The sequence below is a fragment of the Canis lupus genome, chromosome 7 (genome assembly GCF_048164855.1).
Source record: "Canis lupus baileyi chromosome 7, mCanLup2.hap1, whole genome shotgun sequence".
In the NCBI taxonomy this organism is placed as follows: Eukaryota; Metazoa; Chordata; class Mammalia; order Carnivora; family Canidae; genus Canis; species Canis lupus.
Genome location: NC_132844.1, coordinates 23,556,597 through 23,580,168, shown reverse-complemented (window position 1 = coordinate 23,580,168; position 23,572 = coordinate 23,556,597). Strand labels below are relative to the sequence as shown.

The 23,572-nt window shown below is 41.3% G+C and overlaps 1 protein-coding gene and 1 long non-coding RNA gene across 4 annotated transcripts in view; one reads left to right on the top strand and one right to left on the bottom strand.

The window, feature by feature from the left end:
* Positions 1–5,887, top strand: part of LOC140636647 (uncharacterized) — a 68,434-nt gene extending 62,547 nt beyond the window's left edge. The window contains exon 5 of the long non-coding RNA XR_012033874.1: positions 5,529–5,887. This is a non-coding gene — a long non-coding RNA (uncharacterized lncRNA). The remainder of the gene's footprint in view (positions 1–5,528) is intronic.
* MDN1 (midasin AAA ATPase 1) overlaps positions 1–20,937 on the bottom strand; it is a 166,527-nt gene extending 145,590 nt beyond the window's left edge. For all 3 annotated transcript variants that reach the window (XM_072832058.1, XM_072832059.1, XM_072832060.1), the window contains exons 1-7: positions 20,632–20,937; positions 10,975–11,201; positions 6,898–7,122; positions 5,874–5,981; positions 5,601–5,793; positions 2,604–2,846; positions 2,229–2,360 (exon numbers count right to left, since the gene is read on the bottom strand). In XM_072832058.1, coding sequence (XP_072688159.1) covers positions 2,229–2,360; positions 2,604–2,846; positions 5,601–5,793; positions 5,874–5,981; positions 6,898–7,122; positions 10,975–11,201; positions 20,632–20,733 — 1,230 coding nt within the window. In that variant the 5' untranslated portion in view covers positions 20,734–20,937. The remainder of the gene's footprint in view (positions 1–2,228; positions 2,361–2,603; positions 2,847–5,600; positions 5,794–5,873; positions 5,982–6,897; positions 7,123–10,974; positions 11,202–20,631) is intronic.
* Positions 20,938–23,572: the final 2,635 nt, after the last annotated feature.

Sequence of the window (23,572 nt, the reverse complement as noted above, 5' to 3'; positions counted from 1 at the left end):
GTCTTTAAGTAAACCCAACTTCATTATAACAGTAATGAAGTTTGAATATAATCAAATGAGCAACATAACCTTTGTATGAACACAACAAATATATGAACAGGAGAATGGTCTACAGAAAATTGGACTAAATGTAGAAGAATTTTCTGACATTTATCAGATACTGCCAAAGGAAGAGCAAGTCATAAATTGTCAGTCAAGTCTTGAATCTGGACTTTACCTCAAAGAATATGGGGAGGAGCAAGATGGCGGAAGAGTAGGGTCTCCAAATCACCTGTCTCCACCAAACTACCTAGAAAACCTTCAAATTATCCTGAAAATCTATGAATTCGGCCTGAGATTTAAAGAGAGACCAGCTGGAATGCTACAGTGAGAAGAGTTCGCGCATCTATCAAGGTCTTCTAAGCAAAACATCTCCAAAGAAACGAGAGCTTTAAATGATACACTGGACCAGATGGATTTCACAGATATCTACAGAACTTTACATCCAAACTCAACTGAATACCTCAAAGAATATAATTAACTATAAGACAATACGAGATCCCTAGGCTCCATCATGGCCTGGATGTAACCTCTCTCATGTTCACCTATCTTCTTTGGCTCTAATTCCACAATGCACAATCCTAATGATTTCCAGATACCGTGATAGCTGAAAAAAACTGCCTAAGGAAGAAAGCACTAGAAAATGGAAAGCCGGGGCAGCCCGGGTGGCTCAGCGGTTTGGTGCCACCTTCAGCCCAGGGCCTGATCCTGGAGGCCAAGGAACAAGTCCCATGTCGGGCTCCCCGCATGGAGCCTGCTTCTCCCTCTGCCTGTGCTCTGCCTCTCTTCTCTTTGTCTCTCATGAATAAATAAATAAAATCTTTTTTAAAAAAAGCAATTTTTCTAAAAACGAAAATATATATCCAGTATATTTTCCGTAATGAAACAAAGACAAACATGCTCTCTTCCTTTACCTGTCCTCAGCCTGCTGCTCTACAGATGCCATAGCTAGGAAGCAGGGTCTCAAAGTTCTCAATGTATTTGTAACATGGGTAAGCTATTTCCCACAAGGCCTATTCTTTTGGAAATGTTATAACACTGATCACATATTCAACTAAAGGAGCAAAAAACTACAATGAAACTGATCACATATCCAACTATAGTATTTCCCCCTTATCCATGTGGAGTATGTTCCAAGACCCTCAGTGGTTTCTGAAACTGTGGATAATACAGAGTCCTATATATACTATGCTTTTTCCTATACATACATACTTTGATAAAGTTTGCCTTACAAATGGGCAAGATAAGAGATTAACAGCAGTAAATGACAATAGAATAGAATAATTGTAATAATATACTATAGTAAAAGTTATGTGAATGTGGTTTCTCTCAAAGTATCTTACTATACTCACCCTTCCTATGGAGATGTGAGATGATGAAATGCCTATGTGACCAGATAAAGTGAGGTGAACAATGGAGGCATTTCGACGTAGTGTTAGGCTACTACTGACCTTCTAATACATTAGGAGGATCATCTGCTTCAGGACTGAGAGTAACCACAGGTAATTGAATGGCAGATAAGGGGGGACTACTATACTCAGTGAAATAGTACCAGCAGAACTCTATCAATTTTCTATCAAACAAGAGACCAGCTAAGTAATTCCACCTCAAGCCAGATTAGGTAGGTAATCATGAATGAGCTTCTCACAAAATGTAACCTCTCTAATCAAATACCTATTTTTTTTTTAAAGATATTTTTTATTTTAGGGAGAGAGAAAAGGAGCAGAGGGGAGGGGCAGAGGGATAAAGAGACAGAGAAGCAGACTCCCCCACTGAGCAGGGAGTCCGATGCAGGGCTCCAATCCCAGGACCCTGGGATCATGATCTGAGCCAAAGGCAGATGCTTAACTAACTGAGCCACCCAGGTGCCCCTGATTTCCTGTCTTTGAAATGTATTTTGTTAAGAGTGATTTTGGGAGATAATTTCAGTAACACAGGTGTCTGGGGCACCTGGATAGCTCAGTGGGGTAAGCATCTGTCTTAAAAAATAATCATGAACCCATGGTCATAGGATGGAGCCAGGCATCCTTAAGCTCTCTATTCAGCAGGGAGTCTGTGTCTCCTTCTCCCTCTGCCCCACCCCCACCCCACTAGTGCTCTCCCTCTTTCTCCTAAATAAATAAATAAAATATTTCGGGGGAAAAAAAAAAAAGACAGAAAATCAGTAAATAATTAGTGAGGTAACATACCACGTCTAAGGGGGCATAGTCAATATCCTCCAGAAGGATCCAGTGTCCCTTTGTGACTGCCTGTGTGAGAGTACCAGGTTGCCACACAAACTCTCCTGGGACATCTGTACACCGATACATTCCCAACAGCATCTGGAGGAAAAGGAGAAAGTTATTAATGAAACCACAAATCTGAGATGCCAATGCCACATCCTTTGATTAATTCTGTTAAAATTCTATACGGATATAAGCAGGCACTTGATGTTTTTACACCTTGGTCCCATCAGTTATGAGGAGGACCAATAACTATTCTCACATTCCCTTAGCAAAAACAATACTTTAATGCAAACATTTATAAGCATGTGAACCCACCAAAATTTGCTATTTCTTAATTACCTTACTGTCGGTCTGATCTCCAAGCTGGACTTTAAGAAGCTGAGGGGGCTTCCTTCTACCTGTCATTGCACCTAAGTGTTCAACTAAGGAAGTTTTGCCACATCCTATTGGTCCTTCCAACAACACAGCATTCTGAGAAGCCACTGCCATAGCCAGTGTCTGAAGATTTTTGCAGATTGAATCAACCAGCACATAAGATCTAAAGGCCAGCTCCTGTTCACGAGAAGAATTCCTATTACTAGCCTAAGGAGGCAAGGGAAAAATAAAAGGCATGTTAACAGTCTTTCCTCCAAAGGGCACAGATTAATTTCTACAACAATGCTTTCACTAACCTTTACATAAACCTCTAATTAGCAGTACTAGAACTATAATAACAACAGGTATGTTATCCAAAATAAGGATCTTTTTCCTTTTGGCAGGATTTAAGGAAAATCTCCCAAAGTCTGAGAAGCCAAAAAAGCTGACACACAAAAGATGGGGGCAAACTTCATCTCATGACTGCATTTTTGTTTTCCTTCCTCTTATACCACATTCTAGGACTTCGTATCTTTTTTTTTTTTAAGATTTTATTTATTTATTCATGAGAGACACAGATTGAGATAGAGAGAGAGAGAGAGAGAGAGGCAGAGACACAGGCCGAGGGAGAAGCAGGCTCCATGCAGGAAGCCTGACGCGGAACTCGATCCCGGGACTCCAGGATCACACCCTGTGCCCAAAGCAGGCGCTAAACCGCTTAGGGATCCCTAAAACTTCATATCTAAAATCAAGAATGCACACAACATATTTATCAATCAGGGAAAAGGATACTTTGTATTATAAAATTATTGTATTTTTTCAGGTATAAATAAAGAATAATGGCTTTTTTAAAAGTTCTTTTCTTTTATATATATATATACTGAAATATTTAGGCACGAAATGATGTGCTATCTGGAAGCTGCTTCAAATAACACCGTTTGGGGAAAGTGTGCAGAACTATAAATAAAATGTAACTGATAATTTATAATTACTGAAGCTAAGTGATGGGTACATGGGGATTCATTACACCACTGTTTCTACTTTGAAATATATTTGACATTTTCCATTAACAAAAAGTAAAAATAATAGTAATAATTCTCTCAATATGTTTAATGTGTATAGAGTTTTAATTCTGCAAAATGAAAAAGTTCTGGAGTTTGTTTACAAAACAAGATGAGTATATTTAACATCACTGATGTGTACACTTAAAACTGTTTAAGATGTTTGGGATGCCTGGCTGGCTCAGTCAATAGAGCATGTGACTCTTGATCTCAGGGTTTCAAGTTGGGAGTCTCACATTGGGGGTAGAGTTTATTTACATTAAAAAAAAGTTTAAAATGGTAAATGTTTTGTTTTACTGCGTTAAAAAATTTTTCAAATAATAATGTACCTAATATAACAGAAGGAAAAAGATCCCTTGGGAAGGTGGAATTTTTAAGATTTTTTTTAAGGAATAAAAACTTCTCAAACATGGCTAGTTCCCTATAGATACGTGAGAATAAAATGAGATTCAAGGCTGGAAGTTTGTTTGCTTTGTATTTTTTTATTTTTTATTTGTTTGTTTGCTTTTTAAATTCTATTTATTTGAAAGAAAAAGCGAGCATAAGCAGGGGGAGGGCCAGAGGGACAAGCAGACGTCCCACTGAGCACAGAGCTGGACACAGGGCTGGATCCTAGGACCCTGAGATCCTGACCTGAGCCAAAGTCAAATGCTTAACCACTTAACTGACTGAGCCACCCAGGTGCCCCAGGACTGGAGTTATTGAACTCTCTGCAGGGCTATTACTCTGTTATTAAGCAGGCAGGCTGGGACATAGCACCATTTTGTGCTTCTGCCCCAGTGCCTTGTCACTGCTACTCAACATCAGGCCCATCCCAACTAGAATCCTTCCCTATGTTAAAATTCTTTTTTTTTTTTTCCCTATGTTAAAATTCTAATGCTCCAAACCTAATCCATGTTAGGAGAATGGTTGGGGTTGGGAGGATCTTAGTGACTAGAGGAAAACACACGGGCCGCTAGAAATGCTGCTATCCTCGTGCTGGTTACATAGATATATGCAGTTTATGAATAATCATTGAGCTGTACATTTCAGATGTGCATTTTTAAATGTATATTAAGCTTTTTTAATGTTTTTAAGGTTATTTGTTTGAAGTAATCTCTACACCCAACATGGGGCTCAAACTCACAACCCCAAAATAAAGAGCCACAAGCTCTTCTGACTGAGCCAGCAAGGTGCCCCCATTATGCTTTTCTTTAAATTGTACTGCCCAATGGACAAACCAATGATTCAAGGAATGACCAGAGCTTTTTCCAAAAAGAAAACAGTGAATCTGACCATCACACAAAGTGACAACTGACTAAAGACTACTAGGGAAAACAGACTGGCTCCCAACAGTTTCCGATTATAGAGCTAGATTATAATCTATAAATCTTTCAAAAGCATGGGTCTGGAGACTCATTCTTGAAAAGAAGCTCATTTCATATGGCAGGGGATGTTCACTATACTTACTAGCCTCCCACACAATGAGTAAAAAGAATGTCGTGACATAAAGAGACTGCTGGGAGTTATACTTGAGCCTAGCCCTGTCTCTCCCAAAGAGCAACCCAAAGGTCTCCAGACTAATCATTCTGCCTTTGTTTCATATAAATATGTTACCACAGCATGTACTACCCAACATCACACAGAGAATAAATGGAAGAGCTTTGCTAAAGTTAAAAGCAACATATAGGCATCATTAGAGTTTCTAATTTAACATCAAATAGAGACAAAGGAAATATCCAAGAGAGCCCTGGGTAACTTTTTCTTAATCTCTTCTGAGTACTTCTGTAAATGGAACAGCAATTTGGCAAACTTAATTTTTTTTTTTTTTTTAATGGCAAACTTAATTTGACTCACACTTTTAACACAGAGCCCAGCCAAAGAAAAAAGCACACTGAGTGTTTAAGAGGGGGAAAAAGACACCCTACTGATGCCAACATACCTGCTCTCCAGGGACTGGTGGCTGCCCAGGCAGCACCACACCACAGACAGCAGTCACTCTGGAAGAGAGGTCAGCTGAAACAAGATGTCCCTGTAAGTACTGCAGCTCCTTCTCATTACGCCAAAGGGAGGTTTCTGGATTAGCCAAAACCAAGGCCTTCTCCAAGTCCTGCAGCTGGGCCTCTTCTAGTAACCTGAGGAAAATGAGGAACTCATCAGTTACTTTAATACACAACAAAGCCACATGAACATCTCTAGGAATCCTCCTTCTTACCTCAACCTGAAATGAATCAGTTCCTCACTATTAAAAATCTTCTTAAGGAATGATAACTTGTGCTCTTCATTCATACAAGTGACCAAAGCAAGACAATTGGCTGTGTACCTGGAGAAAATTAAAGTATATAAACTCAGAACAAGCAGCTAATTCTCAAGAATAAAGAAAATTTGCTAGCCAACTAAATACTAAAAAAAGAAATCCTAGGGGCGCCTGGCTGGTTCAGTTGGTAAAGCATGCAACTCTTAATCTCTAGATGTTAAGTTCAAGCCCCACATTGGGCATAGAGATTACTAAAATAAATAAATGAAGGAATGAATAAACTTTAAAAATAAAAAAAAAAGAGAGGGACCCCTGGGTGGCTCAGCAGTTGATCATCTGCCTTCTGCTCGGGCATGAACCCAGAGTCCTGGGATCAAGTCCCACATCGGGCTCCCTGCATGGAGCCTGCTTCTCCCTCTGCCTGTGTCTCTGCTTTTCCCTCTCTCTGTCTCTCATGAATAAATAAATAAATAAAATCTTTTAAAAAATTAATAATAATTATATAAAGAAAAAGAGAAAAAGCTCAGTCAGTTCTGCCTTCTGCTCAGGTCATGATCCCGGGGATCCTGGAATCAACCCCTGCTGGGCTTCAGCAGGGAGCCTGCTTCTCCCTCTGCCCCTCCCCCCAGGTGCTCCCTGGCTCTCTCTTGTCCTCTCTCAAATAAATAAATAAAAACCTTAAAAAAAAAAAAAAAAGAAAAAGAAATCTTATAGAATTGATATATTATAATTAAGAGTACAAAATACAAATCAGGCATGATGAATTCATTTGACAGAACCTGAAAAAGGTGCACTCCACTAGTATCATCTCATTTCCCATGAAAGAGATACATGATTAAAGAAAGGCAGTAAGAAACCCAAAGGCACCAGAATAAAAATAACACATTTTACATAGCTTCCTTTCCCTCCTGACGCACAGAACTCTACACTCCCTCTACCATCCCCACACTTGAAACATGAGAAAAATCCAACAGCTACAGACCAGCGGACCAAGGTGTCATGGCTTCTGAGAAGAGGGACACACACACTCCAGTCCCAGAGCTCCCGAAACACAGACTGGTCTTGTTGCAGAAACTTGTAAGCTGCTTCCATTAGGTCCCGGAGCTTCATCCGCCTGCGTCCATAGCGGACTGGATTAGCATCTGAACTCTCTAGGAAGAGTCTCTGAAAGACTGGAGAAGTGTCCTTGAAGTACCTCAGGGCAAACCTTCAGAAAGAGATTATTTTCATTTGTTAGTGAGGATATCAAAGCATAAATTTCTACTTTGAGACAGGACAGCAGAATGTAACAGGAATTTCCAAGGGTCTGGAAACAGATACGAATACTGAAGCTACCTAGTCCTAGACAGTATCCTGTTTAACTAGGACCATGGCATGATATGCCTAAGAAAATACAAAAATCAAAAGTACTTACCCCAAGTGTTTTCTACTGAAAATACACTCATTTTCAACAAACACTTACTGACCTCACACTAGAAGCCAGACACTGTGTTAACTACAAGGGGTACAAAACCAAGGAGATACTTTCCTTGAAGAGCTTGAATCTAGCAAGGAAGATAGTAATTTACAGAAACAAGAGGCACAAAGGAAAAAGATTCAACTAAATATGGGGGAGTCCAAAAGAGATGCCTTGGTTGCATCTGAAGAGATGAACGGACTTGCACGAAACACAGAAGGAAGGCGGCTAAGATTGTGAGAGGGACAAAAACTTCAGACGAGGTGCCTGGGTGGCTCAGCCAACTATGTGTCCAATACTTGGTTCGAGCTCAACTCATGATCTCAGGGTCATGAGACTGAGCCCTGCATGAGGCTCCATGCTCAGTGCTCAGCACAGAGTCTGCTTGAGATTTTCCTTCTTCCTCTCCCTCCCCTTCTGCCCTTCCCTGCACTATTGAGCTCACACAGTCTCTCTCTCAAATAAATAAAATCTTAGGGGAAAAAAAAAAGCTTCACATTGAATTTCTTTACATAATCTTAATGTTAATCCCCTATCAGAGGCAATTTGCAAATATTTTCTCCCAATCTGTAGGCTGTCTCCACATCCTTGTTTCCTTTGCTGTGTAGCAGCTTTTTAGTTTGATGTTCCATTTGTCTACTTTTGCTTTTGTTGCTTGTGCTTTTGGTGTCACCCCAAAAAAAAAATCACTGCCAAATCTAGTATTATGAAGCAATCAATCTCTTCCATCAGCCTGTTCCTGAGTTGCATCCTTTTATAATAACTTGGTGAACAGAATCCTCAGGAGCCTACTGGGGATGCGACAGAGCAGGGGCAACAGCCATTTGAATCTGTTTTCCAGAGCAACTTGTATTGAAGCACCAAGGAAGTATACCCCAGACTCCTAGCTCAAGAAATCCCCAAATATACACTGTAATTGGGAAATAATGAGAATTCAGGAGATGGGTGGGAAAGCTTGGGACTTCAACAAGCAAGCCAACAAACAGGAATAGGGACTTGGTAAATTAACACGTGATATTCTGAAGGCGACTGGATAAAGGAGACTTAGAAGATTCAAATGGGGCTCAGAAGAGATGTGGCAGAGTAAGAAAAAGAAATTTGGGAGAAAACACACCAAAACTATTATTAATAAGTTATCCCTAAAAAGTAGGATTTCAGGGTGAAGACTTCTGCTTTTGGCAATTCTTATTATTACTTAATACATTATTACTTAAATATACTACTTTTGTAAAAATAAGACATTTTTTTCTTCGCAAGTATACTGTCAGAATAATTCTTCAGGGGAAAGAGGCTGGTATTCCACTAGCTCGGACGCAGCTAATGTTGGCAGCACATGTGGGACTAGGTGGACAGTAACAAGTATGCAAGCATGGCAGCCTGGGTGGCTCAGTGGTTTAGCGCCCCCTTCAGCCCAGGGTGTGATTCTGGAGACCTGGGATCGAGTCCCACGTGGAGCCTGCTTCTCCCTCTCCCTGTGTCTCTGCCTCTCCCTCTCTCTGTGTGTCTCATAAATAAATAAATAAAATCTTAAAAAAAAAAAAAAAGTATGCAAACAGATAAGCAGTAACCAAATGGTCAACCTGACCCAGGAGGTCTTTGAGGAAGATAGGGGGAAATGAGCAGAGTGTACTGGCAATGATCCTCCATCTGTGCAGCAATGGGGAGAAGAGAACAGTGATCCAATCTAAGCACACAAAAGGGAGTCTGGTCAATACTCTCTTCCAAACTTATTTGACTACAGTAGCACCCTTTACTCTAGAGACCCATCATTTTCAAGGAGTGCTCTAAAATTCTGGTCTAAACAATGACAGATGAACCGATAAAGTAAAGCATTTTTAGCCAGAGAATAATAACATTAGTTTTTTCCCTAAAGAATATTCAAAGACTAAGGAGAAGGGGAGGTCTCTTTCCTGTAGTATGATAAAGAGTCATAAGGTCCAAAATGCAACATGGAATACCACCCAGTTAAACATCTAATCTTGGACAAGCCACTTGGGCAACTCATCAGTCTTCCTACCATCTAGAAATAAGACCTGTGATCCAGTTCCGGCCCTGACACTTAGGACAATTTAGTTAACCTCTCTAAAGACTTAAAATAACAGTAATAGTGCCTGAAGATGTTATAATATAAAGATTAAAGAACGCCTTACTGGCTCAGTCAGAAGAGCATATGACTCTTGATCTCGGGGTTGTGAGTTCAAACCCCACAGTGAATGTAGAAAGAAAAGGAATAAACAAAGAAACTTAAAAAAAAAAAAAAAAAAAAAAAAAAAAAAACAGGAAACAGTCCACCACTAAATGCAAATCAAAGAATAAAAAGATAACATATAGCTACATACCTAAATGCTATATAATCCTGTATAAATATTACTAAAACACCACCATTGGGGATCCCTGGGTGGCTCAGCAGTTTGGCGCCTGCCTTTGGCCCAGGGCACAATCCTGGAGTCCCGGGATCGAGTGCCCGTGTCAGGCTCCCAGCATGGAGCCTGCTTCTCCTCCCTCTGCCTGTGTCTCTGCCTTTCTCTCTGTGTCTCTCATGAATAAATAAAATCAAGAAAGAAAAGAAAAGAAAAGAAAAGAAAAGAAAAGGAAAAAGAAAAAGAAGAAAGAAAGAAAGAAAGAAAGAAAGAAAGAAAGAAAGAAAGAAAGAAAGAAAGAAAGTTAGTTCTCTTTTCTCAATTAAAAAAACTCTAACACTCACTTTACTGCCCCTTTGACAATTCCACACAAAAGGTACTTTACTATTAATTTAAAAGGCAAAGGTAGATAGTGTGGTATGAAGCAATAGACCCCAGCTATTTGGGAGGATGAGGCAGGACTGTAGTTCTGGTCTGTAGTGCACTATGCTGATCTGGTGTCCATGATAAATTTGTCATCAATATGGTGACCTCCCAGAAGTGGAGGACCACCAGGCTGTCTAGGGAGGGCTGAACCAGCCCAGCGTGGAAACAGAGCTGGTCAAAAGAAAATCACATTAGAATCCAGTTCTAATACCACTTCTTACCATACTGCTTCGGATAGATTGTTATAAAGTCAGAACGGACACCAGAACTCTTCTGACTCCTGCAGCTGCTCTAGCAAGCAAAAAATGGCATACATCTGAAGTGAATGCTGTAACAGCTTCAACTAAAACTCATTTAAATCAGGGCACTTGGGTGGCTCAGTTAGTTAAGCCTGTCCGCCTTCAGCTCAGGTCATGACCCTGCACTGGGCTTCCTGCTCGTGGGGAACCTGCTTCTCCCTCGCCCTCTGCCTGCACTCTACCTACTCTCTATCACATAAATAAAATTATTTTTAAAAATAATAAAATAAAACTCATTTAAATCACCTTATATGGATGTCTCACCAAATGATACAATCCTTGAAGATAGGGAACCTATCTTGGCCATTTTGCCAGACCGGTCTTGATGGCCAAGATTTAAAAGAACCTAGTAAATGGTCACTAAACTAAGCTAGATAAAGGGATTCCACTGTGATCATTTTTATAAAATAGTACCACCTATATTTCTTCTTATATTTCCCTTCTCCTCAACTCACTCCTTCTTACATCCCAAGTTCTACTATCTCAAGGAGAAATGTAAAGAAAAAACTGTTACTCACGGAAGGATGTCAGGATGGTTACAGAGGAGTTTGCTCATTGACACACAGAGCCTTTCGTGTAAATCATGGTTGACTTGGCCTCCAGCTTTAATGGCCTCAGCATTCCTTTCCAGCAAATCCAAAAGAAGAGGGCGTAGTTGGCGACCAACCAGCACAGTACAGTCTTTATCCAGAAGTAATTGTGCTAAGGTATTCAGGATACACTGGCGATCTTGAGGTGTCCACACCTGAGAGAAAGGCAAAACAAAGTCTATGTGAATGCTACTCATTTGCACTGCTACAGAAGAGCAAAAAGTCCTAGCTTGGAATTAAAACATCCAATTTCCAGATTTCATAAATGAGTTTACCTTATAAAACACAGTGAAGGTTTTTGCAATAGACGATTACAGTGAATTTAATGTAAAAGGCTGTTACAAAGAAGTTTCAGTCCACTGGGGTTTTAGCAAAAGGACTGATACCTGAATTCCATGTAAAATGCTACACAGCTTCCCTGAAAAATAATCTGTCTCATGGTCTCAGCACTTCCCAGAAATTCCAATGTTTCCCACAGCTCCTTTGCTCTTGAAGGAAAACAGAAATTGCATGGGTTTGGGCACCAACCTTGCAGTTATTATGTAAAACTGTCAACTCTCTTGAGGTAAGGATAGAGATTAGAAATCAATTCCTCAAAATGAATGAGGACAGCCTTATGAAGGCTTCAGCCTCGAAGAAATAAAACAGATCCAAAGGAGACAGTCATACTTTGATATGAAAGATGAAACAGACCACAAAATTCTAGTGCCTGGATTCAGAATGTCCATAAGAGTAACAAAGAAAACTGAAAAAGTGTGTGAAAAGTCTCATGTTGCTAGTGTGCATGGAGGCCTATACAATCCTTGCGGCCAACAATGAGATTGTGGGTTTAAACTGTTTAAGGGTCATACCCTCTGACCCAGCAAATCCAATGCTATGAATTTATCCCAAGGAGTTTCATACTAAGGAGTTTCATTTTTACATCAGATGTAAAAATTTAACAGTTTTCCAAAATTATCTCTCAGAAAAAGGCCACCTTACACTTAAGCTCTTAAAAAAACTTCCAAAATATACAGCATTGACTTATAAAACTAATTCTGAACAAAACACTGATTGGAGGAAGATATTACATTGGAACAATTTCCATCAATATTAGTCCTCCAAGGACATTTAACAGATTTGGTCATGATTCACAGGAGCATGATATGACATTTTCGATTGCTGAATGTCCCTATAAATAAATAAAATAAATAAATAAAAAATAATAAATTAAAACAAAATAAAAAAAAATAAACAAATAAATAAAAAAAAATAAAAATAAAAAAGTCCACGAAAAATATCACTTAAAAAGTATACAGTAGGGATGCCTGGGTGACTCAGTCAGTTAAGCATCTAACTCTTGATTTCGGCTCAGGTTATGATTTCAGGGTTGTGATCGAGCCTTGCCTCTGGCTCCATACTGGGCGCACAGCCTGCTTAAGATGCTCTGTCATGGGACGCCTGGGTGGCTCAGCAGTTGAGTGTCTGCCTTCGGCTCAGGGTGTGATCCTCAGTCAAGGGATCCAGTCCCACATCGGGATCCCTGCAAGTAGTCTGCTTCTCCCTCTGCCTGTGTCTCTGCCTCTCTCTCTCTGTGTCTCTCATGAATAAATAAAATCTTAAAAAAAAAAAAAAAGATTCTGTCTTCCTCTGCCCCTCCTCTCAAAAATATAAATAAATAAATAAATAAATAGTATTCAGTAACTAGTTACAAAGTGAAAAAAAAGAAACTTCATCTACAAAATGAATGAAAAAAAACATAACTCTCCAGGACATGTTCTACAAATGGATACTTGCAGGTTGGGGAAAAAAACCTCCAGAGAGAGTATCATTTCATGAGCTTTATCTTCAAAAGGTGATATGGAAGTGCCTGGGTGGCTCAGTCAGTTGAGCACCTGACTGTTGATTTTGGCTCAGGTCATGATCTCAGGGTCTCAGGATCGAGCTCTGCATCAGGCTCCACACTCAGCAGAGTCTAGCTGAGATTCTCTTTTTCTTCTCCCTATGCCCCTCCTTCCTGCTCATTCATGAGCGTGCTCTCTCTAAAATAAATAAACAAAATCTTAAAAAAAAAAAAAAAAGTAACCTGGAAAACTGTGTTAGAAGAAATAGATAGTTAGCCTTTTTTAAAAAGGAAACTCTAAGCCCAACATAGGGCTTAAACTCCTGACCCCAAGATCAAGAGTCCCATCCTCTGGGGCACCTGGGTGGCTTAGTCAGTTAAGTGTCTCTTCCGCTCCAGTCATGATCTCAGGGTCCTGGGATGGAGCCCCGTGTAAAACTCCCTGGTCAGCAGGGAGTCTGCTTCTCCCTCTCCCTTTATGCTCGCCCTTTCAAATAAATAAAATATTTAAAGATAAAAATAATTTAAAAAAACAATAGAAAGAGTCGGTAGTGCTCTACCAACTGAGCCAGCTAGGTGCCCTTAGACATTTAGCTTTTCAAAAACCAACTTCAATCCATCAATCTTTTTTGACATATACTCTACGCACCCATTTATAGTTTGATGAGTTTTGACATATATACACACCCATGCAATCACCACCCAATAAAAGTATCAAACCCAAAGTTCCCTTATGTTTCTTGGCAGTCAATCTTCTCACCAATAATATGATTTTACGACCATAGATTAGATATGCCTAGTCTAGAACTTTATGTAAATTTAATCAGGGCATGCCTGGGTGGCTCAGCGGTTGAGCGTCTTTGCCTTGGCTCAGGATGTGTGATCCCAGAGTTCTGGATGAAGTTCCACATCGGGCTCCCCACAGGGAGCCTGCTTCTCCTCCCTCTGTGTCTCTGCCTCTCTCTGTGCCTCTCATGAATAAATAAATAAATAATCTAAAATAAATGAATGAATTTAATCATGCAGTATGTGCTCTTTTCTGTCCAATTTCTGTTGTTCAGTATAATGCTTTTGACAATCATTCATGTAAATAAATGCTTCAATAGTTTATTCCATTTTGTTACTACTTTTTCACTGTCTGAATAAACCACAACTTTTTTTATCCATTTGCATGTTGATAGATAGCTTCACTGCTTCACTGTTTCCAACTATCATCCAAAAAGCTACTATGGGAGCACCTACCTCAGTGACTTAGTGGGTTAAGTGTCTGACTTGATTTTGGCTCAGGTCATGATCTCAAAATTGTAAGATCAAGCCAGGCATTGGCTCCCTTCTGGGTGTGAAGTCTGCCTAAGTTTCTCCTTCCCTCTGCTCCTTTCCCTCCTCTAACCACCCCGCTTAAAAAAAAAAAAAAAAAAAAATAGCTACTATGAACATTTAGGTACATATATTCAATGCTTTCTTTTTTTGTACCAGTTGTAATATATTTTACATTACCTAAGAGTGAGATTGCTAGGTCATATACCTATATGCTTAATTTGAATATAAATTTTAATTTAACTTAAAAAAATTTTAAGATTTTATTTATTTGAGAGAGCGTGTGCACAAACACAAAGCTGGAGAAGAGGCGGGGTGGGGGGGCGAGGAGCAGAGAGTAGAGGGAAAGCAGATTTTTTTTTTTAAGATTTTATTTATTCATTCATAGAGACACAGAGAGAGAATGAGAGACTGAGACACAGGCAGGAGAAGCAGGCTCCATGCAGAGAGCCCGACGCGGGACTCGATCCAGGGTCTCCAGGATCACGCCCCAGGCTGCAGGCGGCGCTAAACCGCTGCGCCACCGGGGCTGCCCCCCAACTTGTTTTAAAGTTAAACGTTGAGGGGTGCCTGGCTGGCTTAGTTGATAGATCATGTGACTTTTTTTTTTTTTTTTAAAGATTTTATTTACTTGAGAGAGAGACAGAGACAGACAGTAAGAGGAGAGCACAGACAGGAGGGGGGAGGGAGAGAGAGAAGCAGACTCCCCACTGACCAGGGAACTCCACAGGGGGCTTGATCCCAGGACCCTGAGATCTCTCATGAATAAATAAATAAAATCTTAAAAAAAAAAAAAGTGTCTTGAGTTCAGCTCAGATCATGATCTCAGGGTCCTGGGATTGAGCCCCATCCGGCTCTGTGCTCAACAAGAAATTTTTCTTTTTTTAAAGATTTTATTTATTCATGAGAATAATAAATCTCCTGATCCTGGAGACCTGGGATCAAGTCCCACATCGGGCTCCCTGCATGGAGCCTGCTTCTCCCTCTGCCTGTGTCTCTGCCTCTGTGTGTGTGTGTGTGTGTGTGTCTATGAATAAATAAAATCTTTAAAAAAAATAAAATAAAAAAATAAAACAAGTTGGGGATCCCTGGGTGGCTCAGTGGTTTGGTGCCTGTGTCTCTCATGAATAAATAAAATCTTTTTTTTTTTTTAATAAATAAAATCTTAAAAAAAAAAAAACTTTAAAACAAGTATTTGTACCAGTGTACACTCACCAGCAATGCCTGAGACCTCTAGCCGCCAGGTAACTTCACCAACATATAGTATTGTCAGTTATAATTTTAGTCATTCTAGTGGAGCGAGAGTGGTAGCTGGTGCTTTTATCTGCATTTCCCTGATGCCAAAGATGTTGAGAATTTTTTCAAGTGTTTAGTCGCCATACGTTTATCAACTGTTGTGATGTTTGTTCAATCTTTTATTCATTTTCTTAAAGATTTTATTTATTTATTCATGAGAGAGAGAGAGAGAGAGAGGCAGAGACACAGGAGAGGAAGAAGCAGGCTCCATGTAGGGAGCCCGACGTGGAACTTGATCCCAGGTCTCCAGGATCAGGCCCTGGGCTGAAGGTTGCGCTAAACCGCCAAGCCACCTGGGCTGCCCTCTTTTATCCATTTTTAAATTTGGCTGTTCACATATATTCAATGCTTTGAAAATGTTATGAATTTCCTTCCAATTACTCCTCTAGCTGCATTCCACAATTTGTTTAAATTATCATTCAATTCAAAATGCTTTCATAGGGGCACCTGGGTGGCTCAGTAGGTTAAGCATCTGCCTTCGGCTCAAATCATGATCTCAGAGTCCTGGGATCCAGTCTCATGTACTTCTGGCTTCCTGCTCAGCAGAGGAAGTCTGCTTCTCCCTCTTCTTCTGCCCCTCCCCACAGCTCATGCATGCATGCACATGTACTCTCTCTCAAGTAAATAAAATCTTCAAAAAAATACTTTCTGATTCTACCAGTGATTTTCCTTCAACCATCTTTAATTTTGTTTTGTTTTGTTTTTTAATTCCTAACATTCAGGGTTTTTTTTCCTAATTTAATTCCATTGGGGGGCAGCCCCGGTGGCTCAGCGGTTTAGTGTCGCCTTCAGCCCAGGGCATGATCCTGGAGACCCGCGATCGGGTCCCACGTCAGGCTTCCTGCATGGGGCCTGCTTCTCCCTGTGTGTCTCTGCCTCTCTCTGTGTCTCTCGTGAATAAATAAATAAAATCTTAAAAAAAAAAAATCCATTGGGATCACTGAATATCTCATGTATGACTTTAATTCTCCTAAATTTATTAAGACTTATTTAATGGCTCAGAGTATGCTCTATCTTGGTGAATGTTCCAGATGAGCAGAACATGTATTCCACAGTTACTGGGCACAGCATTCTATAAATGTCAATTAGATAAGGTTTACTGATAGTGGGTCTTCCACATGCTTAGTGATTTTCTGTATTTCTTCAATCAATTACTCAGGACAGGATGTTAAGTCTCCGATTATAATTGTGAATTTGTCTGTTTTTCCTCCTCTGTCACTTTTTGACTCATGTATTTTGATCTTCTGTTATTAGGTATACAAATATTTAAAATTTATTCCTTAAAATTCACACTGTGAGGCTATCGCATGCATTATAACATATTTGGCAACACTCCTGGCCTCTAAATACTACGTGCTAGAAGCAACCCCACCAGCAGTTTTGACAACCAAAAATGTCTCCAGATTTGCCCTTGGGGGCAAAATTACCCCAGGTGAGAATCACTAGGCTGGATTTAAAAACATCTGAAACAAAAAAATGGAAATAGAGCTGACAGAAAAAAAAAATTCTTTTAAAAGCTTTTGTTTTGGGAGCACCCGGCTGTCTCAGCTAGAAGAGTATGAGACTCCTGATCATGAGTTTGAGCCCCACGCAGGATATAAGGACTCAATAAACTTTTTTTAAAGAAACTTTTAAATTTAAAATTAAAAAAAAAAAAAAAAAAAAACACAACACCTCACATACTATTTTAGAAAGCTTGGATATTTATTCTAGAGACAATGGGGAACTTTTATACAAAATACTTATAGAGTCAGATGACTTATTAATTATAAGTATATTAAACGACCAGAATAGGGGACCTATAGGTAAAAACAATAAGTTAGTGGTTGCCTGGGGGGATGTGAGAAAGCACAGTGATGGGGGTAGGGCGGTGATAGCTAAAAGGTATGGGGGCTTCTTTTTGAAATAATCAAAGTGTCGGGGCTTCTGGCTTGTGCAGTTGAAAGAGCATGCAACTCTTGTTCTCAGGGTCATGAGTTTGAGCCTCACATTGGGTATAGAGATTACTTAAAGAAAAAAATTTTGTTTAATTTTTTAAAAGGATGAAAATGGGGACGCCTAGGTGGCTCAGCTGTTGAGCGTTGTCTGCCTTTGGCTCAGGGCGTGATCACAGGTCTGGGGACTTGATCCCCCGCATAGGGCTCCCTGTGTGGAGCCTGCTTCTCCCTCTGTCTCTACCTCTTTGTGTGTCTCTCATGGATAAATAATTCTTAAAAAAAGGGACACCTGGGTGGCTTAGCGGTTGAGAATCTGCCTTCAGCTCAGGGCGTGATCCTGGAATCCGGGGATCGAGTCCCACATCAGGCTTCCTGCGTGGAACCTGCTTCTCCCTCTGCCTGTCTCTCTCTATCTGTGTGTGTGTGTGTGTGTGTGTGTGTGTGTGTGTCTCATGAATAAATAAAATATTTTTTAAAATAAAAATGTAAAAAAAAATCTTAAGAAAAGAAAAAGGATGAAAATAAACCTGAGCCAAAGCCAAGAGTGGGACACTTAACAGACTGAGCCACCCAGACACCCCATGATTTTTAATAGTACATTTTTCTTAAAAGCCCTTGGAATGTCCTGTGAGGAGAATGATAAAAGTGTCTTTTGTTGTATTAAGGAAGTGAATTTTATGAGGTTTTTAAAGTTAAGTTCTAGGCCCAACGTGGCCCACCACCCCAAGATCAAGAGTTGCATGCTCTACCAACTTATGCCAGCCAGGTGCCCCACAAGTGAATTCTGGAAAGTACCCAAGGGCTGGTTGTCTAGAGAACCAACCAAATCATTAGTGTTGGACTTTCAGTCATACACCCACCTCCACCTCAGGCCATGGTTGGATATAGTTCCAACACCAATGGCTAAAGATTTCATCAATCATACCTAAGTAACAAAGCCACCTCAAAAACCCAAAAGGACTTGATCGGGATGGCTTCCAAGTTGGTGAAGACAAGGATATGTGTAGAAAGTGCCACCTCTGGAGAGGGCATGGAAGCTCTGCACTCCTTCTCACATACCCTGTCCTATGCATCTCTTCCACCTGGCAGTTGCTGAATCTGCTTCTCTCTCTGTCTCTTATGAATAAATAAATGAAATCTTTTTTTAAAAAATTCTTATTTCAGATCCCAATTGCAATGAGAATCATCTTTCAAAGGTTATTGCTTTACAATAAAAATGGTTTTGTTTCCAAAAATAGGAGAAATACAGACTGGCAACACAATCAACTCTTCTGAGTGAAAAATCTTAAAATTATTACTGAAAATGGCTCAAGGAACAAACCTGAGAAGACATCTCAGGACAGAATTTGACAATGTGAAGCAAAGAAAAGGGAGAAGCAAAGGTGTTCAAATCTCCTTAATTCAAATGAACTTTTTTTAAAGATTTTATTTATTTATTCATGAGAGACACAGGCAGAGGGAGAAGCAGGCTCCACGCAGGGAGCCCGACGCAGGACTCGATCCTCGATCCCAGGTCTCCAGGATCACGCCCTGGGCTGCAGGCGGTGCTAAACCGCTGAGCCACCAGGGCTGCCCCCTCAACTGAACTTTCTAGTAGCTTTCAGATCCAATACTATTTCAAATACAATCTCAGAATCCACATGAGTGGTTCTCACACTTAGGTGTATCAGATTCTCTAAAACTTTATCTCCTAAAGACTACAAACCCTTTCCCCACGCTACTCCCAATACATAAACACCAATTTTACATTCAATAACAGCAGTGGGGAAACATCAATCTCCTGTTGCTGGTTCATGATCCCCGGAATCAGAACCTGTGCTTTGAATTCTAAAGCCCACTTACAGAAAAATACCTCTAGCAACAATACATAATTCAGGGGATCCCTGGGTGGCGCAGTGGTTTAGTGCCTGCCTTTGGCCCAGGGCGCGATCCTGGAGAGCCAGGATCGAATCCCACGTCGGGCTCCCGGTGCATGGAGCCTGCTTCTCCCTCTGCCTGTGTCTCTGCCTCTCTCTCTCACTGTCTGCCTATCATAAATAAATAATTTTTAAAAAATACTTAATTCAGGAGCCTGTAACGAAAAGCTCAGCTCACGCGAACGGATTAGCTCTTCCTTAGTCCAACCCATCAAAACTCAGTTCTCTTTCTACAGCTCACCATTTGATTAGGGATTCCCTTCACTGGGTCTCAGAAGCCAGAAATTCCAGGCTATCTTGACTCCTCCGTCCCTTTACTTTACACTTTCAATTTGTTGTCACCAAACAGAAATGCCTCTCGTGTCAATTCTCTGCTGCTCCGGACCCAAAATACTCCCATTACTTCCTAAGCAATGCCATATGTATGTGTACAACGCATTAATGACTTAAGTTAGATACTGGAGTTAGAAGGGAAAAAAAAAAACAAAACCCACATTTTCTACTCTCAAGAAGCTCCAAGATATTGGGGGTGGGGAACCTTTAAAAAAGGAAATTAAAATACAACGTGAGAAAAAATGCATGATAAAGGTCCTCCACTCAGACAGCAGGGAGTCCAGAGAAGGCTCTTAAAAGGCCAAACACCCACTTCCTAGAAGACTCTAATTCACCTCATAACGCATACGGTTAATGTCACAGATCGTACTCGCTGTCTTGCTTTGTCCTTCAGTTGTTTTGTGTTTATGAACTGTCTCCAAAAATAGACGCTGTATTCCCCTGCGGGCAGACACCGTAACGAATTTCTCCGTCTCCTCACGGAACCGCACGGTTACCTCACGTAAAGCAGGAACGCAATCAATACGTGTCTGCGGGCCCGAACTACGGGATGGGACGGAGAGGGGGAAAAAAAAAAGAAGTCACCCAAACTAACGGGGGCGGCTCAGGCTTGGCACACTTAAGTAAAACACATGTCAAACGGGCTGAGATCCAACTCCAATCGCAGGAAAAACCAAGCACGTTTCCTTCGGAAGGCCGTGTGCGCCACAGAGCGCTCGGCGGCTGCAGGGGACGGAAGGGTCTCTCCGGTAAGCACGAAAGGCTTCTTCCAATTTCCTCAGACGCGCGCGGACGTCCCCGCCCCTGGCCCGCCCTGGGGAGGGGGCCTGGAGGGCAGAACGCCGAACCTCCGTACCCCGAGCGTAGTGCGTCTCGCTCAGGGCCGCAGGGCACGCGCCACGGGGGCGACAGGGTCCCGGCCCGGCGACTTCCATCCGCCTCCCCCACCTCCCCCTGCTTTTACCTGTTTGGCCAAGAACCTGCCCAGTTCGCTACGGCTCTTCTCGTTCTTGGCAGCGAGTAAGCGCAGCGGGGCAGCCGCCACCTCCAGGAAAAGGTGCTCCATGTCCGCAGGCCCTGCTGCCCCCGGCGGCCCCCAGCGCTCCCTACTTAGCGCTCGGAGCCCCCCCCCCGAGCCGCGGAGGTCGCGCGCGGCAAGCGCCAGCAACTACGCCCCCGGGGAAAGCCGAAGCGGCAGCCCCGCAGACACCGGGAGAACTGCAGCACACGTGGGGGAGCACGCGGCGCCCTGCGTCATCAGCCCGCGACCGCGACCGCAAGGGCAGGGCAGCCCCAGCCCCGCCCCCTCGGCGGCGGAAACGGCGAGAGTCACGCCCGCGCCACTTCCGGGAGGGAAACTGGGGCCGACCGCTCTTAGGTCCGGGTCCCGAGGGTACCGTGATGGGAGGTCTCAGGGACCACGTGTGGCCGGACCGCGCGATCGGAGGTTCCGCTAGGCCCGAAGCCGGGGAGCCCTCGGCCCACCGTGTCTCCCTCCGATGGAAATTTCTCGCACACAAGCACACCCCTTGCAATATTCTTAATAATATATATAATATTGGAATATTTATATATAATATGTATATTGGAAATAAGTGTTCAGTTAGGGAATATTTAATGAAACTGGTATATACATTATAGAATATTCAGAAGCCGTTGAAGAGTGGAATAGAAGCGTACACGAAAGCTCATTTATGGGAAGTTCAAGAACAAGCCAAAATAATGACAAAGTCGAGCTAATGGTTGCCTTCGGGAGTATTGACAGCCCAGGGTCCTGAGGGAACATGGTGCGGTGATGGAACGGTTTCATGATCTTCCTCTCGGTGGATTGGAATGGTTACTCTGGTAGATAAATTTTTAAAAGCAAAAAAAAAAAAAAAAAAAACTCTGCCCAAGGTTTGTGCACCTTGTCCAAATTATGCCTCCAAAATGGGTTTTAAAAGCAAGTAGAAAAAATAAATAATAAATAAATAAATAAATAATAAATAAATAAATAAATAAATAAATAAATAAATAAATAAATGCAAGTAGAGGGGCAGCCCGGGTGGCTCAGCGGTTTAGCGCCGCCTTCAGTCCAGGGCCTGATCCTGGCGACCTGGGGTCAAGTCCCACGTCGAGTCCCACGTCGAGTCCCACGTCGAGTCCCACGTCGGGCTCCCTGCATGGAGCCTGCTTCTCCCTCTGCCTGTGTCTCTGCCTCTCTCTCTCTCTCTCTGTGTGTCTCTCATGAATATATAAATAAATAAAATCTTAAAATAAAAAAATAGATCTCTAATAGCAAGCGTATACTGTGATGGAGTCTTTTAAAAATGTATTTGAATTTGAATTTTCTTTCCCTAGGGTTTTGAATGTTTGCTTTTGGGGGAACTCAAAAAGCACAGAACTTCTAGAACATCCAGAAGTAGGAAACTGTGAAAATGGGGCAAAAAAACATTTCCAAGAACTAGGGAACTGTGGAAATGGGGCAAAAAAAAATCTCCAAATAAATTTTAAAATTTCCAAGAAGACTGAGAAGGTCCCCTGAGGACCTAGCACAATGAATGAAAAATTACCCACGTTTGAGGAGTTACTCATTTTTTCCCCCTGGATATCTCCCATGTATATGTGAAGTGTTCATGTTAATAAACTTATGTGTGGGGGCATCTGGGTGGCCCAGTGGTTGAGCGTCTGACTTTGGCTCAGGTCGTGATCCAGGAATGGAGTTCCACGTCACGTTCCCTTCATGGAGCCTGCTTCTCCCTCTGCCTGTGTCTCTGCCTCTCTCTCTCTCTCTCTCTCTCTCTGTCTGTCTCTCATGAATAAATAAATAAAATCTTTACAAATAAATAAACTTGTGTTTTTTTCTCTTAGACTTTTGTGACAAGAACTTAGAAGGGTAAAAGGAAAGTTATGTTTACTCCTCTACACACCCTTTCTTATGACCTCTCACAAACAACCATAAAGCAACATTTTTGGGTGATAGAAATGTTTCAAGACTATACTGTGATGGTGGCACAACTCTTAAAAATTGAATAAAGTCATTGAATCACACACTTACAGTGGCTGAACTTTTTTTTAAAGATTTCATTTATTCATTCATGAGAGACACAGAGAGAGAGAGAGGCAGAGACACAAGCAGAGGGAGAAGCAGGCTCCCCGCAAGGAGCCCAATGCGGGACTCCATCCTGAACCCTAGGATCATGCCCTGAGCCAAAGGCAGACACTCAACCGCTGAGCCACCCAGGTGTCCCACAGTGGGTGAATTTTATTATATGTAAGTTATACCTCAGAAAAGCTCTAAAAATAACAATAATAATCATCAAGGAATAGGGTATGTGTAAGTATAGTTGAAACAAGATTGACAATATATTGATAATTATTGAAACAATGTCAGGTAAAGGGAGTTCATTATACTTTCTCTACATTTGTGTATGTTAGAAAATTACAATAATAAAAGGTAAAATAATATTTTTTTAAAAAAAGGAGAATAAGGTCTTGTCAAAAAAACTCAGGTACTAAAGAATAGCAGAATATATCACTTAGGTGTGAAAGAATTTGGGACTTGCCACCCCAAACTATGCCACTTTGGCATATTGATTATTCTGAGCTAAAACCACTTTAGAAATAGTAGATACAGGAAGGGCTCTCTGACCACCCCTTCCTTTTCTACCTAAAGCAGGTCATAAAATTTTTTTTCAGGCCATAAAATCTCTCATGGGAAAGGTGCCCCCCCCCCTTTTGCCAGGAATAAAAGAACATACTTATTACCAGAGACTCTTAATTGACATTGAATGGGTCTGTGCAAACAAACTTACTAAAATGACCCTTATCTTCCACTAGTTTTCCCTCCATATATCTTCTAATCACTTCCCTACAATTTACTGCCTCTAGCCCAAACCACTTTTGGCTTATCATTTCTTTTACAA